At 41.4% G+C, this 16,070-nt stretch overlaps 1 protein-coding gene across 1 annotated transcript in view; it reads right to left on the reverse strand.

Annotated features, from left to right (window-relative positions):
- Positions 1–8,031: 8,031 nt before the first annotated feature.
- The window catches only part of TBX18 (T-box transcription factor 18), a 43,228-nt gene continuing 35,189 nt past the window's right edge, over positions 8,032–16,070 (reverse strand). The window contains exon 9 of the mRNA XM_044291133.1: positions 8,032–9,054. Coding sequence (XP_044147068.1) covers positions 8,336–9,054 — 719 coding nt within the window. The 3' untranslated portion in view covers positions 8,032–8,335. The remainder of the gene's footprint in view (positions 9,055–16,070) is intronic.

A 16,070-nucleotide genomic window follows, 5' to 3' on the forward strand; every position in this document is an offset into this window, starting at 1 on the left:
ATTTTTTTGTGAAACAGCGTTTTTTGTGAAAATTGATAGGTGATTGTAGACTTCCTCTTGCTGTATGAACCAAATTACGTAGATTAGCCATTCAGTGGTGAAATTCTTTTGTGAAACAGCCTTTTTTGGGAAAATTGATGGGTGATTGTAGACTTCCTTTTTCTGTATGGACCTAATTTCGTTGATTAGCCATTCAGTGGTGACATCTTTGGTGAAACAGCCTTTTTTGGGAAAATTGGTCGGTAGCTGTAACTACAATCAAGGACAATATATATTCTTCATGGCCCACTAGGTAAATGTGATTCCTGGCCAGCCACACCAGCAACTTGGCCAGGTGATGCCGCTTCCGCCTCCACGATCTCACGCTTTGGTCCTGCGACAATGTCCGCCTCTGCCTCCTTATTCTCCACCGTGTCCTCAGCCTCCACTGCAGGGACAATTCACAGTGCTCCTCCGGCATACCACATGTGCAGGGGAAGGAAGTGCCAGGCTGTTCTACACCTCGTTTGCCTGGGCAAACAGAGTCACACAGGGGAGGAACTGCTCTGTGTCCTTCATCAAGAAATCGAATCCTGGCTTTCTCCATGGCAACTCAAAATTGGAAACCATGGTGACCGAAAACAGGAAGAACATGGTGTCGGTGATGCATCAAGGAAGACTGAGCCATGCGCCCTGCATGGCACACGTGTTCAATTTGGTTGTCAAGCGACCATCTGCAAGACATCCTAAAAATGGCCAGGAAAATTGCATGAGCTTCAGCCTTGTACCGCAAAGCACACCCTCCTTGAGCTGCAGCAGCAGAACTGCATCCCCCAACATAGGCTGATATGCGACCTTTCCACCCTCCATATGTTGGACCGACTATACGAATAGAGGCCATAAACAATTTCCTGATGACCCAAACGGACAGGAGTACTCCCCTGTGTAACTTCGATGTTAGCCAGTGGCAGCTCATGAGGAGGCCACGTTATTTGTCAGTCACCTGGACTACGGGATGAATGATGTCATTCCACTGCTTTATATCCTGGAACAGATGCTGGTAAATCTGTCTGTTCAGGGAACTGGAGACATTGCGCCTAGATCTCACGGACACATGAGCCCTGTGGGGGCTGAACTGGAGGAGGAAGAGTAGGACACTGGAGCACAATCAATGTGTAACCAATGGGTGGTTTTTCTACACAGGTGAAAGGAGAGGAAGAGTAGGAGCAGCTAGAAGAGCTACAGGGCGATGAGGAAGAGGAGGCAGAGGACCAAGACACACCGTGGCAGTATGCAGTTGAGATGGAGACAGGGAATCCCTCCGAGTCACTTGCACAAATGGCCCAATGCATGCTTATGTGCTTGCGTAGTGACAGCCAAATTGTCACCATTTGGCAGAGGGATGACTTCTGGCTTTCCACCTTGTTGGACCCTTGCTACTGGTCCAAAATGGGGGCTTTTTTTTACACCCGCTTAGAGGGAGGACAAACTGAACTACTATAGAGACATCCTATGTAGTCAGTTGGCCGCTGCCTATCTGCGCCATTGTCCATCCTCTCGCAGGTATGACTAGGGGGGCCCTTTGTGCTTATGTTCCACTGCCATGGCTGCTGGGGAGGGGTGGGGTGGCAGGAGCAGTACCAGCTCCATCAACAGCAGCCTGAGTCTACAGTCAATGATGAGCAGCTTTATTCACCCACATAGTGAAGAAATTACTCACCAGCAGCTAGACATAGAGCAGGACCTGAACCAGTAGGTGGTGGCATACTTGGACAGCACCCTGCCACCCCACATTGAAGGTCTGCTGGACTACTGGCCAGCCAAACTGGATTAGTGGCCGCAACTGGCAGAGTTTTCCCTGGAAAAACTGTCCTTCCCGGCCAGTAGTGTGGCATCAAAGCGGTTGTTTAGTGCGGGGGGGGGGGGACATAGTTACCCCAAGAAGAGATCACCTGTCCAACCAAAATGTGGAGAGACTGACCTTTGTCAAGATGAATCAAGTGTGGATCATCCAGGATTTCTATTCACCAACGCCTGATGCATCAGACTAGATCATCCATGGTGCCACACCAACACTTTGACAAAAGAGACCGGTTTGTTCTGGCTACCTGCCTCAGGTACTATTCTGATGCTGCCACCCGCCTAATGCCACACATATGATGCCAAGTGCTCCTCCTTTCACCCACCATCTTCAGATGGTACTGGTATTGCCATCCACCTCCACACTATGTCACCTTGCCACTATGTGGCCTCCTGATGCTGCTGCCACCTCCACACTATGTCACCTTGCCACTCTGCAGCCTCCTGATGCTACCGCTACCTCCACACTGCCATTGTGCCACTCTGTGGCCTCCTCCTGATGCTGCTGCCGCCACCTCTATACTCTGTCATTGTGCCACTCTGTGGCCTCCTCATTCTGCTTCCACCTCACCACTATGTCATAAGGCCACTCTGTGGACTTCCCATGCTGTTCCCACCCTCCCCACTTCATGAATGGGCCACTATTTTGCCTTTTGGTCTGGCTGACATCATCATTTATTTGACCCTTCTTCTGATCTGTCAGAAGGAAGGAAAAATGAGACGCACAATGGATCCTGTCTGTGTAGCAGCTGTAAGGCCTGTATGGTTCCATCATAATTGGCTTGTGGTTTGGTAGCCAAAAGCAGGAGTGGGTACAAAACACAGAAGACATGCAAATATTCCATTCACGTGTCATCTCTGTTTTGCATTCACTCCTGTTTTTTTGGCATTAACAATACTGGTGGATTACTGACTAAATGTTGACCAAGTGAAGGCAGATGCTCCACAGACAGGATCCGTTTTATGGGGGTTATTGTTCTGACGAATCAGAGGAAGGGCAAAATAATCAATGACGTCAACACAAACTTACTGCTGACACCCTCTCCACTCTGTCGGGGGGCTCTACTTGTATAAGCGTCTATTAGAACAGGTTCTGTAGGCATCTATGTGGAATCAGCTGATGACGGTGTAAAAGGAGTGAGCTTCTTCTTGGCGCTAACATCAACCTGTAATGTCGAGTTCATACTTCAGTTATTTGGTCAGTTTTGGTCCCGTGACTGCCCAAATAAGTGAAGTGTACAGTGATTCTAAGAGCGACGCCTGTCATTTGCATGTCATACTGACTCACAGTATTATTTCACTACCACAGCAGACTCCCTATGCATCTTAAATTTGGATAGAACCAAAGTTTGGCAAACCGGCCGAATCGAATTTCTGAAAATTCGCTCATCTCTAATCATTATCAACAAGAATAAAATGAATCCAATAAGTTCAGAGATCATCAGTATTTAAATCCTTCAAATGTGATTTAACAGCTGCTTTTATCATTCCTATGCATCAGTCAAAAGGTTTACCTAAACACAATGCTCTAATGTGCGAAAGATAATGACTGTAACACTCAGTCTCGTCTTGTGGACACTGGAATGTTGTAGACAAGAGCCATCAGCGACAATCTAGAGACATCAGAATATTGTAATGTGATGGATGCAACAATTCTCAGACCGTGTTATGCCAGTCACCAGCAGATTCCTCCTTTGACATGGATAGGGGTTGCTGGTGTGTTGTAACAGGTGTCAGTCTAATGACAGGGAAAGATTCCAGCCTTTGGTATGTTTAAATATGGACTGCAAGCCATCCCAAATGTTAACTAGAGATTAGCTTGTAATATATGTTTTGGAATGTGTTTTTACTAAGGATTAATTGTAATAGTTAAAGCAAAATGCACTTTGGTGTATACTTTATTGTGTTATCAATGACAACAATGTCACTCATATGGTTAGCAGATAAATCTGCATACGCATACATAGGTCATTGCAGGGGGATTATCGTCTGAAGCCAACCTTCAGTGTTAAACTATGACATGCTGTTCAATGGAGTAGCTTTGAGGTGCTGCAGAGGTTACAGTTACAACCAGGTCTCCACTTCAGAGGGCCACATAGGACACAACACCTAAGAAAGCAGCGTTCTACAAGATTGCAGAGATATCTAATGCAATTTAAATTATACTGCAGTGACACTTCAGGGAGTAATGTCCTAATGGTATTTATACGTCACATATAGCTTGATATCAATTCATCCAAGGAAACATAAAGTTATAGGTGGTTGAGTGGTAGACCCAGAAATAGCCTTTTCATTATCTCCCATAACATTCAAGCTACCACTCTGTCTGTTCTTTACAACTTTTCACTAACTTTTGTAGTAGCTTCACATGTACCCTCTGATGTATGGAAGTTGAACATCGCAGATCAAGTACTAGGACTGAACAACTGGCCCTGTGGGTAGGCCATGACCAGTTATTTGTGGCTTCTCTTTTGAAATTCTGTCAGTTCTGCTGAATTGAAGACAATGGTAAAAAAATGGTAAGAAGGTTTAACAATAGAGACCAACACAATTCTGTACTATACCGCTAGATTGGTACACTGGGAGGCTATGTGAAAGTGCTACAATTCGGTGTCCCTTTCGGTGTAACTTTCATTTTTTAACTGCTCAGGCTAATTCATGTGAAAATTTGATTGGTTGCCATAAACAGACCAAGTGGAGGACAGCGCAGACAGCTGCAAGCAGTTTTTTTTTTTTTACATTCATTGGGTCATTCTCACCCTCTCTTCATGGTGCTGAACACCCAATATCTCCTCTACCATCCTACCCATGTTCTCCATTCTTCCGTTCTGCCAACGATTTATGGCTAACGTCCACCATAATCCGAACCTTTTACTCCCATCTTCAAGACTTCTCTTAAACCTCACCAGTTCTCTGGAATGCCCTGCCCAGGGGTTTAACTAGGAAAGGCTGTAAAAGGAGTTTTAAAAAGTAACATAACTATAGGAAACGTCATTTTTTAAAAAAAACTAACCATTACTCAACTGTTAAATCCCCTATGGCTGCTAATATGTTAAGATGGCTGGACCCTTGTACAAAACAAGCACTTCTTGTCTTTTGTGTCACCCCTATCTCCTCATAGATTGTAAGCTCTTGTAAGCAGGGTCCTCACTTCTCTTGTTGACTTGTCTGTTTTTATGTAATGTATCAGTCTGTTTGTACATGACCCCTCTGATTGTTAAGCACTGAGGAATATGTTGTTGTATAAATAAGGATTATTATCATTATTATTACTAATATTATTAAGAGGTCCATCAGAGGACAAACACATATGAAGCTAAGGGAACAGATTATTTGTCATAAAGGTCTCTCACCTTATTGGGTTAAATCGCTGTTGTGTTCAGTTATAACAGAATTGGGTGTCTACAATGAAATTTAGAGTGAACATACACATATTAAGTATTTTTGAGGAGTCATTTCCTTTGATGTTCTCAGCCTCTTGGAAATTGAGGTCACAGTGCAAATGACAACTTGCCCGCCTTGTATGAGTATCAATAAATCACCCTAGTCACCGACTTAATTTAAAAGGAAACTATTTTTTTCGTTAGTCCATATATTCCTATATCTATGGTTGTGTATAGATCCACTTATAAAATGATTATTTCATTTTCATACTTGCATTTACAGTCCTGATTTTTTTTTAACATATGTGGACATTTAATCTTATCTTCTAGCATATAGTATATGAAAATAAATGTGATGTCAATGAATACAAAAAGAATAGGAAATAAGTTGTTGTAATATTTTATTAAACAAAAATTGCACACCTACATTATGCCATTTTCTTGTGTGGGAGAAAAGCCTTTTATCATGAGGTCAAGATGTAAAAATTAAATGAAGGTGTTTTAGGCTACTTTCACACTGGCTTTTTGGCTTTCCGTTTGTGAGATCCGTTCAGGGCTCTCACAAGCGGTCCAAAACGGATCAGTTTTGCCCTAATGCATTCTGAATGGAAAAGGATCCGCTCAGAATGCATCAGTTTGCCTCCGATAAGTCACCATTCCGCTCTGGAGACTGCCTGTAGCGTGTTGCTGTCCGCCTGACGAAACTGAGCCAAACGGCACACAATGTAAGTCAATGGGGATGGATCTGTTTTCTCTGACACAATCTGGCACAATAGGAAACGGATCCATCCCCCATTGACTTTCAATGCTGTTCAAGATTGATCCGTCATGGCTATAGAAGAAATAATACAACCGGATCTGTGCATGACAGAAGAAATAATACAACCGGATCTGTGCATGACAGATGCATGCGGTTGTATTATTGTATCAGAAGCATTTTTGCAGATCCATGACAGATCCGCAAAAAACTCTAGTGTGGAAGTAGCCTAATTTGGTTTGCTCCATGTTGCTGAAATGTGTTATCATTATTTAAATATATCTTTTAATATAATGATAGGTCCACGTATGCTAAAAAACTGAAAAAAATGTCACATGACTGTATGTATCAAGGTATACAGATATTTGTGAGTTGCGCTTACAAGTAAAATCAGTATTATCTGTAGTAATTTGTCATCAGAACACATTTGAACTGAAACTAGCCGTTACAAATGGGAAAAAGGTCAGATTTTAAAAGCCATTTTTGTTGACTGATGCCTTTCCAAGATATGGCCTTTAAATGGTTCCCTTCAATTGTATTGGGTCCATCAAGCCTTTAAAAAAAGACCAAAATATGACATGTCCTATTTTTTTTACTATCATTATTCATGGGCCATTAGAAAAACAGCTGTATGAATGGACTCATAGACTTCTATTAAATAAACAACTATCACAGGGCAGATTTTTTTAATGGCCCATGAATAATGGCTGTCCAAAAATAGGACATATCCTATTTGTGACTCTTTTGACGGCTAGATGGACCCCATACATATGAATTTAGCCTCAGGGTACATCCACACTGGTAAGATTTGCTGCAGATTCTTTCTGCAGGAAATCTAATGAAATCTACAGCGAAATCCACAGGGTAAATCTACATCAAATTTTTCAGGTCTTGCAGCAAATTTCCCTTTTGCAGAAAGAAGGAGTATACTCCCGAATCCCTGGCAATCTCCTCTCATAGTGACATTTCCATGCTCCCATATCAGTCTGTTTCCCAGCTTCCATCAATGTTATGTGATATGTTGATCCATGTGACTACTACAGCCTCAGCAAGTCTTTGCTGGAGGCCAGGAGACAAATAAGGTGAAGAACCATGGAAACGCCAAGGAACTGGTAGATGATTTTGCTGCAGAAATGCAAGTAATCCAAAGCGAAATCTGCAAAAGTTGGATTTTGAACTTAACAGAGTTGTCCCATGAAAAATATTCTACAGTTTTCAAACCAGCACATGGATCTGAGTTATTTTGCAATTGCATGTAATTAAAAATTTAGCATAGCCACTGAGTTATTCAATAAAATGTATCTGCATAGCGCCACCTGCTGTTTGTTTTTTTCTTATTTCTTTGTCCTGCTCACTGAGAAGCCCGCACATGCTCAGTTTCATCCTTCAACTGCTTCCTGAGCTGTGATAGGGAGAGCATGGACACGCCCCCTGAGCTGCAGCAGAAAAGACACTCCCCTTGAGCGGTCAGCTTGATATAAATCTAGCAGAGCAATTAATGAGGAGATCTCTGGATCCATGTGAGGTACTGGGCTGGTTCTAGCTTTGTTAGAAAGAGATTGTCATGTACTATATGATGTCTGATTTTCATTTTTTACATTAGTCATGGGATAACCCCTTTAATGAGTGAAAATCCACATTGCAGGTTGTTCATTTAATTGAATGTTGATTGATAATTGCGCCCAGTTTTGTGGATAACCGTGTGGCCAGTAATCAATCAAAACTGAATTTTTAACAGTCAGCAACTGCTTCCCAGCTGCTAGGTGACAGCTACCTTGTACTATACTCTTCAAATTATAAATATAGTATCATAAAACCTCTTTAAATTTACCACCTAAAATTACAGTGAAGAATGGTCTTTAAGAGGATAGTCCTCTGAGCAAATAGAGCCAAAATACATGGGGACGGTATCGGGGGATTCAAAATAAGGGGTAAACTTACATATGAATAATCCATCTTTTTTTCTGAACTGCATTCAATTGTAAATGGTTATCTCATAGATTTATATCAAAATTGACTTTTGTATAGGCACACATATAAAATAATACTTTCTAAAATACTGATCCATTTTAATAATAGTCACTCATTAAGATTAGAATAGATATAAAAACATGAATTACAAATGATCTGAAGAAACATATTTATTTAGTGGAAGACTTTGGCTAAGTGAGTGGTTGTGTCTTGGATATTTATTCTGTGAGTAAGCAAACTACAATACAAAAAAGTAATTTAAAAAATAATGTAATTGCAGGTTAATGCATTAATCTTAGTGTTATATATACATATGTACAAAGAAAAACAAATTAATTTAAAGTTCATTACTGGAAGAAAAAAATTTGCTTTAACAATATTTCCATCAAACCATATGTGCAGGTACTTGAGATGTTGATAGTGTAAGACTCCCTAATCCCCTGGAGTCAAAGAAATTTTGCTGTCCTGTTCCACTTAGTAGATGAACTCCATCCACAGGAGACAGAATCTGCCGATCAGTCATGGTTCCACTTGGAGAAGACCCCAAAAAACTTCCTTGTGAAGAGACAATTTTTTCAGGGCTAGAGGCTAGTTTAGGGGAAGTGGAGAAATTGTATCCATACAAAGCACATGGGCTATGAAGTCTAAATGCATTGTAAGAACTTTGATGTGGCTGCCCACTGCCAAATGCATTGCTTGATGGTGAAGGCATGAGATACTGCAGTTGAGGAGACATTCCTGAAATCTGCATTGATAAACTTGTTTGGGGACACCCATAGTTCTCATTGTCAGTTCCTGCCATGGACATATTTACTGTAGTGCTGCCTCCCATTCCAACATAGGATGGGGTCCTTGGGGTTGCAAAGGATTCGCTGGTTGAGTTTGCAAGTCTGTTGTAAGTCTCAGCAAGAGAAGTGCTATATCTGTTAAGTGCAAGGCTAGATCTGCCACATGCTGAATAATCTGCTGGAGAAAGGCTACAAAGCTGACCTGGATTTGCTCCAAGATGGAAAGCTGGAGAAGAACAAGGGGAACCTGGCAATAAGTGAGAATGAGTTGCTGCTGCTCCGGAGCCAGACAGTAAAGATGATGCTCCTGCATTTCCTAAAATAACAATACAAATAGTAAAAATTAATAGATCTCATTATGTTTATCTATATTCATATATTACAGCATCCCACCCCACCTAAGTAACTGTGAAACAATTGTGTCTGGATACATATTTATATGTACTATGAAGGAGGGAAAATGTGAATGTGCATTCCTCTATATCCACTACATTTTCCTTTAGTTCTCCTCAGTTTTTTCTAAATATTATTTTACATGAAATAAAGTAGTACATGACTAAGTACTGGTTTGGCTTCCCACATATTAGAGAGTTATTTTCTTTCCACAGATTACTTTCCAAGTGTATGGTAAGAAAATCTAAATAAGACGATAGTAAGCCCACGGTGTTGGAAATTACTAATAGGAGTCACTCCTGAAAGTAAAAAGTTTTAAATAACTGGATAACATAGCAGCATTTTTAACATTTTACTATTGGACTTGTTAAGAAACATATTTTTTACTATTCCATTTCGTAATCCTTTCATCTTTTGAACACAAAACAGATTTAACTTTATTCCTTGTCTAATGATCCTTATAAAGTTTTTTCAATCTCTCAGTGTGTAATGACCAATCATTTTAAAAACTCTAAAACGTCAGCAGATCTGAAAGGTTGAGTTTCACTTTTTTCCTATTAAAAAACACATTTCTGACATATTATATTTGAGTAAGCTAGTTATCTGTCTTTAAGGATCCATTGTCTTAAATAAAGCAATTACAGTTTCAAAATACAACTTTCAGATGTTTATTTTTGTTTCTCTCTCCTCTAGTGGAAAATCAAGGATTGGCAAATCTGCTTTTATTCCATGTAGACAATTAAAGGGAGACTGTCAGCAGTTTTGGGCCCTCAAAACTGCTAAAAGGACAATATAGGTGACAGGGAGAGAGGTGCAGACATGACTAGAAAAAGTTTTCAGGCAGGTTGCATGACAAAAAAATAAAAATTTCCATCCCCCCCAACACAGCAACTAGAGATGAGCGAATTTTGAAAAAATTCTATTCGCCGGTTCGTCGATTTAAAAAAAAAAAATTCTGTTCAGTCCGAATATATTCACAGCAAATTTTGTTTAAAAAAACGGCTATTTCCTGGCTGCAGAGAGCCTTTCTAGTGGTGTAGAACACTGTGCCTTGCAGTAACACGCATAGGGAGTCTGCTTTGGTTGTGAAATAATACTGTGAGTCAGATGACAGGCATCACTCTTAGAATCACTGCACACTTCACTTATTTGGGCAGCCACAGGGCCAAAACTGACAAAATAACTCAAGTATGAGCTCAATCTAACAGGTCGATGTTATCGCCAAGAAGAAGTGCGCTCCTTTTACACCGTCGTCAGCTGATTCCACATAGATGTCTACAGAACCTGTTCTATTAAACACTTATACAAGTAGAGCCCCCCTGACAGAGTGGAGAGGGTGTTAGCAGTAAGTTTGTGTTGACGTCACTGATTATAATGCCCTTCCTCTGATCCATCAGAACCCCCAAAATAACCCCCCAAAAACGCATCCTGTCTGTGGAGTATCTGCCATCACTCGGTCAGCATTTGGTCATTAATCCATCAGTATTGCTAATGCCCAAAAAAAACCAGGAGTGGTCAAGACATGACCGCTAGTTGACACCGGGATCTCAGGCCTCTCGCTGCGACTCCTGCTGCCATGGCCCCTTACTCTTTTGCAACCTTTGCCTGCGCCAGAAATATTAAGGCCTCTGCCCCTCCCCTGTGCAAGGCCTGGCACTTCTCTGTCATGCTGTTAGATCAAATAAATATATAAAAAGGAAATTAAAACATCCCCAAAAAGTCTGTAATTTTCTAACTTCAGCACACAACGGCCTAATGAGCCTTTTTTTTTTTACCACTAATACACACCAAAAAGGGCTGTAATTTTCTCACTTCAGCACACAACGGCAAATACTTTTTTGTGCAACTAATATGCGCCAAAAAGGGCTTTAGAACAGATAACTGCACCACTGAACGGCAAATAAATTTTTTCTTTTTCCACTAATACACGCCACAAAAGGCTTAAGAACAGATAACTGCACCACTGACCGGCAAATATATTTTTATTTTGCCACTAATACACGCCACAAAAGGCTTTAGAACATATAACTGCACCGCTGAATGGGAAATATATTTTACTTTTGCCACAAATACACAATAAAAAGGGCTATAATTTTAGCACTTCACCAAACAACAGCTAATAAGCCCTTTTTTCCCACTAATACAAGCAAATCCATGCTTTAGAACATATAACTGAACTGCACAAGGGCAAATAAGACGTATAAATATTTCCTTGTAATAAACCCTGTTAATGGCTGCTTCAAACAGAACTTGCACCCTAATAAGAACGGTTTGCTGGAATTACAGAGCTGTATAATGGCAATATGGATCCCCAGTCAGTGCAGCAAGGTGTAATAGGATTGTACCCAGTCTGTAACCTCCCCTACTGAACCCTGTTCTACATAAATGCTGTGGAATGATTCCTCCCTATCCTTTCCCTACACCTTGGATAATCTTTCCCTGCACTTGTAAATCGTTTTTTAGCACAATGAAGCCTTTCCTATCACTGTCCCTAGCGCCTGCTGACATCTCTCCCTGCACTAAGTACACTGGTAAATGGCAGAATCTAAGATGGCTGCCGCTTTTTTTAGGGCTGTGACACCACAGGGCTGGCTGGCTGCTGATTGGCTGCATGCATGGCATTATGGGTGATCCCACCTTCCCAGTGTTCCTTTCTCCATGTCCTCAAACGTGCAGCGGCCATTTTAGGAAAAAATGTGATTCGTTACCACGAAGCCCGAGGAAATTCGGCTTCGGGGCGAATACTTTTTTTTTTTTTTAATTCGGATTGAATTCCACTTCATAAGCTTTGATTCGCTCATCTCTAACACCAACCCAATGTGTCCTAGAGGCAGTACCTTCATGTTCAATGTATTGGGCTCTGGGCAATGAATGGTTCCTAGACCTTCCACTCTACTCTGAGTGACAGCTCTAGCAGTCTTTTAATTGGATGCCAGTGCTGTCACTCACAGCAAAGGGGAAGGGCTTGGGAGTGTTCATTGCAGAGAGTCCAGGACACTTGGGGTCATTGCACTAAGAGAATGTAATATTTGATCTCAAGCAACCTGCATGATTATTACCAGAGGTAGATCTGCACTGCCTATATAGTCACAGAATGTGATGTCCCAAGAATACACTATATGCTTGCAGACAGACTACCTGTTTCCATTTTCTAAGCCTGTAGATGGATTAAAGGGGTTGTCTGGCCTAGCATCTGACAATCTCAATGGTCTGATACTGTGCACAATTGAATTAGAAAAAAAAAACACTTTTCTGGCTGCAGTCCTGAAGTTCTTGAGCTAATTCCCAATTCCTGACTACTGCCAGACCAAGCTGGACCAGAATTGGCTTGGTACCTTGACCGCTGCAGCCAATCACTGGTCTCAGCAATCATCATATTGCATCCTTTGCTGGTTGGATTCATTATTCCATCGCATTATCCACTGCTCGTTTCCATGGTTATGACCACCCGGCAATCCAGCAGCGATGGCCGTGCTTGCACACTATAGGAAAAAGTGATGGCCTCTCTAGTGGCGAAGACTGTGGGAGCTCACAAAAGCTGGTGCTTTTTCCTATAATGTGCAAGCATGACCACCGCTGCTGAATTGCAGGGTGGTTGTAACAATGGAAACGAGCAGTGTATAATATGATGGAAGAATGAATCCATCCAGTGAAGGAAGCAACATGGATAATACCAATACATTAGTAAGTGGTTTGTATGAACTTTCTCTACGTGATAAATGCTATTTGCTGAAGTGACACAACCCCTTTGACTTTTCTTTTATTTTTTTATTGGGCACACATTCATCTTCCGATCATTGGGGTTGTCGGCTCCTAGGCAACCTCTTTAAGGGTCAATAAACACTACAAAATATTTATCAACCATACCAAATTAAACAACCTCCATTAGAGTACTTTCACACTTGCGGCAGAGGATTCCAGCAGGCAGTTCCATCACCGGAACTGCCTGCCGGACCAGAAAATCCGGACGCAAACGGATTCGGATCCGTCTCACAAATGCATTGCAATACCGGACCCGTCTTTCCGGTTGTCTTCCGGAAAAATGGATCCGGCATTTATCTTTTTCCGGCATTCCGGCAAGTGTTCAGGATTTTTGGCCGAAGAGGAAACTGCAGCATACTGTGGTATTTTCTCCGGCCAAAAAACGTAAGAGGGACTGAACTGATGCATACTGAATGGAACGCTCTCCATTAAGAATGCATTGGGATAAAACTGATCATTTTTTTCCGGTATTGAGCCCCTGTGATGGAACTCAGTACCGGAAAACTAAACACTAGTGTTAAAGTACCCTTACACTGTTATGAGTGCATGTAGGCAGTATTTACACTTAAAAAAAATACAAAGCATTAGAAAGGTAAAGTTTGCTAAGTATCGGGTTAATGATGATGTCCCACGAAAAATGTTGTACATTTTTCAAACTCGCACCTGGATCTGCATGTAATTCCAAATTTAGTAAGCCACTATTATTTAATAAAATGTATCTAAATAGCGCCACCTGTTCTTTTTGTTCTTTTCCTCCTTTTTCTGTCTACCTTACTGAGGTGGACACACATGCTTAGTTCTATCCTTTAACTGCCACCAACTGCAGCAGACAGGTCATGCCCCCTGAGCTAGGACATGCCCCCTGAGCTGCCAGCCTGAAATAAATCCAGCAGAGCAATTAGAGAAATGAATGGAGAGATCTCCATGTCTCAGCTTCCTGGAGTCATGCCAGGATGATTAAGAAAAGTGGGAAATTGTGGTTGTCTGCAGTCTCAGTTCAATGTTCTGATTTGGCTGGTGCTGCTCTTTTAGCTTTCATATTCGTCAATTGTGACAGGAAGTAACCATAACCAAAACAATTTAAAGGGAGTCTGTCAGCAGATTTACCCCTTTTTAACAGTTGCCATTATGCTGTAGCCGCAAAACAGACGATTAACACGGTACCTTTAAACGCTTTGGTGGACTTTTAAATCTGCAAAAAACGAACTTTGATGAGGGCTCGCAAGTGCCCAGGGCGGAGTCCACCGTGTTGGAGCCCAGGCAGCTCTGCCTCTTCGGCTCTTATCCCCGCCCAGCCTCCTCCTCTGCTCGCCTATCTGTTGTCTTTCCCCCTCAGCGAGATCCCGCGCCGACGCGATAACTTCCTTGGCCGGGGCATGCGCACTGCCATGCCCATTGCTGACACGGCATCGCAGTAGCTTATGCGCATGCCCCGGCCAAGGAAGTCATCGCGTCGGCTGACAGACTCCCAAATCTGCTGACAGACTCCCTTTAATGCTGACAGACTCCCTTTAAAAGCCCATTTGCACATGAGCCAAGGTGCTAAAAGGTGACTTTCATCACAATTTCCATGTGACATAATCATATGTGATATACCATAATATGGTATAAGTCATTATTTGAAATCAATGTGGGATCTTCTTGAAGAAAAACATATGATTATACATGAAACCATTAAGTCATTCACTTTTAAAAGCAGGCTGTGAAAATGGAAGGCAAAGATGACCTACTAGAACTAATTTGTGAAATGTGAGAACTGCTTATTATATTTTGTTTCCATGCTAAGATGCTTGAGGCTACAGACCCAATAGTGGAGACTGCAAAACTGAGAGATTTTGATAAGACCATTTGGTCTGGATTCAAATCACCATCTACATAAACACTTACATTGTTCCATTAGAGGGAATTGAGAGAATAATGGTGAACATAATCGTGAACTTCTATGATAGATCTTTACTAAATGTCTTGAAATTCAATTTGGATTAAATTCAGCAAAATTAGTTGGGTAATTTAACTCAGGTTCAAATAAATTTAACCCAAATAGAGAGAGCTCTAATTGCCCTGAAAATATGAGGATGACATTTTGGGGTCACCTAGGATAGTATGCAACTCATTCCAAGCTCTTTAATGCCAAGGAAGCACTTAATTTTAAAGTGACAGTGACATATATGGCTTTGGGTAAATGCTTTGTTGCCAGTGGTAACAAACAGCATGTTTAAAAATAAACTTCACTGTAGGATATTTAATATTTTTACAAAATTGTATTTTTGTGGCAAATGCCTGCTAAAATTGAGGAAAAGCTTAATTGTTAAAAATTCTGATTTGACACAGATTTTTTGAAGATTAATTTAGAATCAATTTGCTCATCTCTAATCTTTACCTAACAGAATCACAAAGTAGTCTAGCTTAAATGCAATAGATGTGTGGGGCAGCATTGGACTGGCCCACCAGAGTACCAGAGGTTCCTCTGGTGGTCCCCAAAGGTCCAGGAGTAAAAAAAACTTTTCAAGCTGCCTTTGGAGACAACATATGGGCAATAGGGTCTATTTCTTTGACTCAACATCTATTAGAATTCATTGATGATACAGGGTTGGGCCCCGAGAATAATTTCCTCTGGTGGGCCCAAGGAACCCCAGTCCATTGTGTGGCCTTTTTGTACCACTATGTGCTGAATATTTCATACTAATGCAAAAGAGAAAAACAATCGTGGCATGTTCCAGCCTCCATCACATATTCATATTTTACACAGGTAATGATTGTAGGGGAGAATATCTGACACGTGTGGCATCTGTCATCAGCTCTGCCATTTGCATTAGGATCTTGACAAAGTTTAATATTTAAGGCTAGTTTCACACTAGCGCTTTGAGTTCAGACAGGCTGTTCTCTGGATTTCTCTGGATTCTCGCATTGCTGGAAGCTAGTACATCAGCGTCCTGCCCCATTTACTATAATGGGGACTGGTGGAGATCCAGCCACAACCCTTTAAATATGCAGAGAATCGGCCGGATGAAAACTGCTGCACACAGCAGTTTTTTTCGTCCTACGATTCTCTGCACACTTGCCAGGTTGCGGCTGGATCTCCGCCAGCACCAATTATGAAACGCAAATATGAAACAGACCTAACAAATGCAAACACATGAAACATCTAGATGCTTTGACTTTTTCTGCTGAAATACA

Source organism: Bufo gargarizans, chromosome 4, assembly GCF_014858855.1.
Source record: "Bufo gargarizans isolate SCDJY-AF-19 chromosome 4, ASM1485885v1, whole genome shotgun sequence".
NCBI classification, from domain to species: domain Eukaryota; kingdom Metazoa; phylum Chordata; class Amphibia; order Anura; family Bufonidae; genus Bufo; species Bufo gargarizans.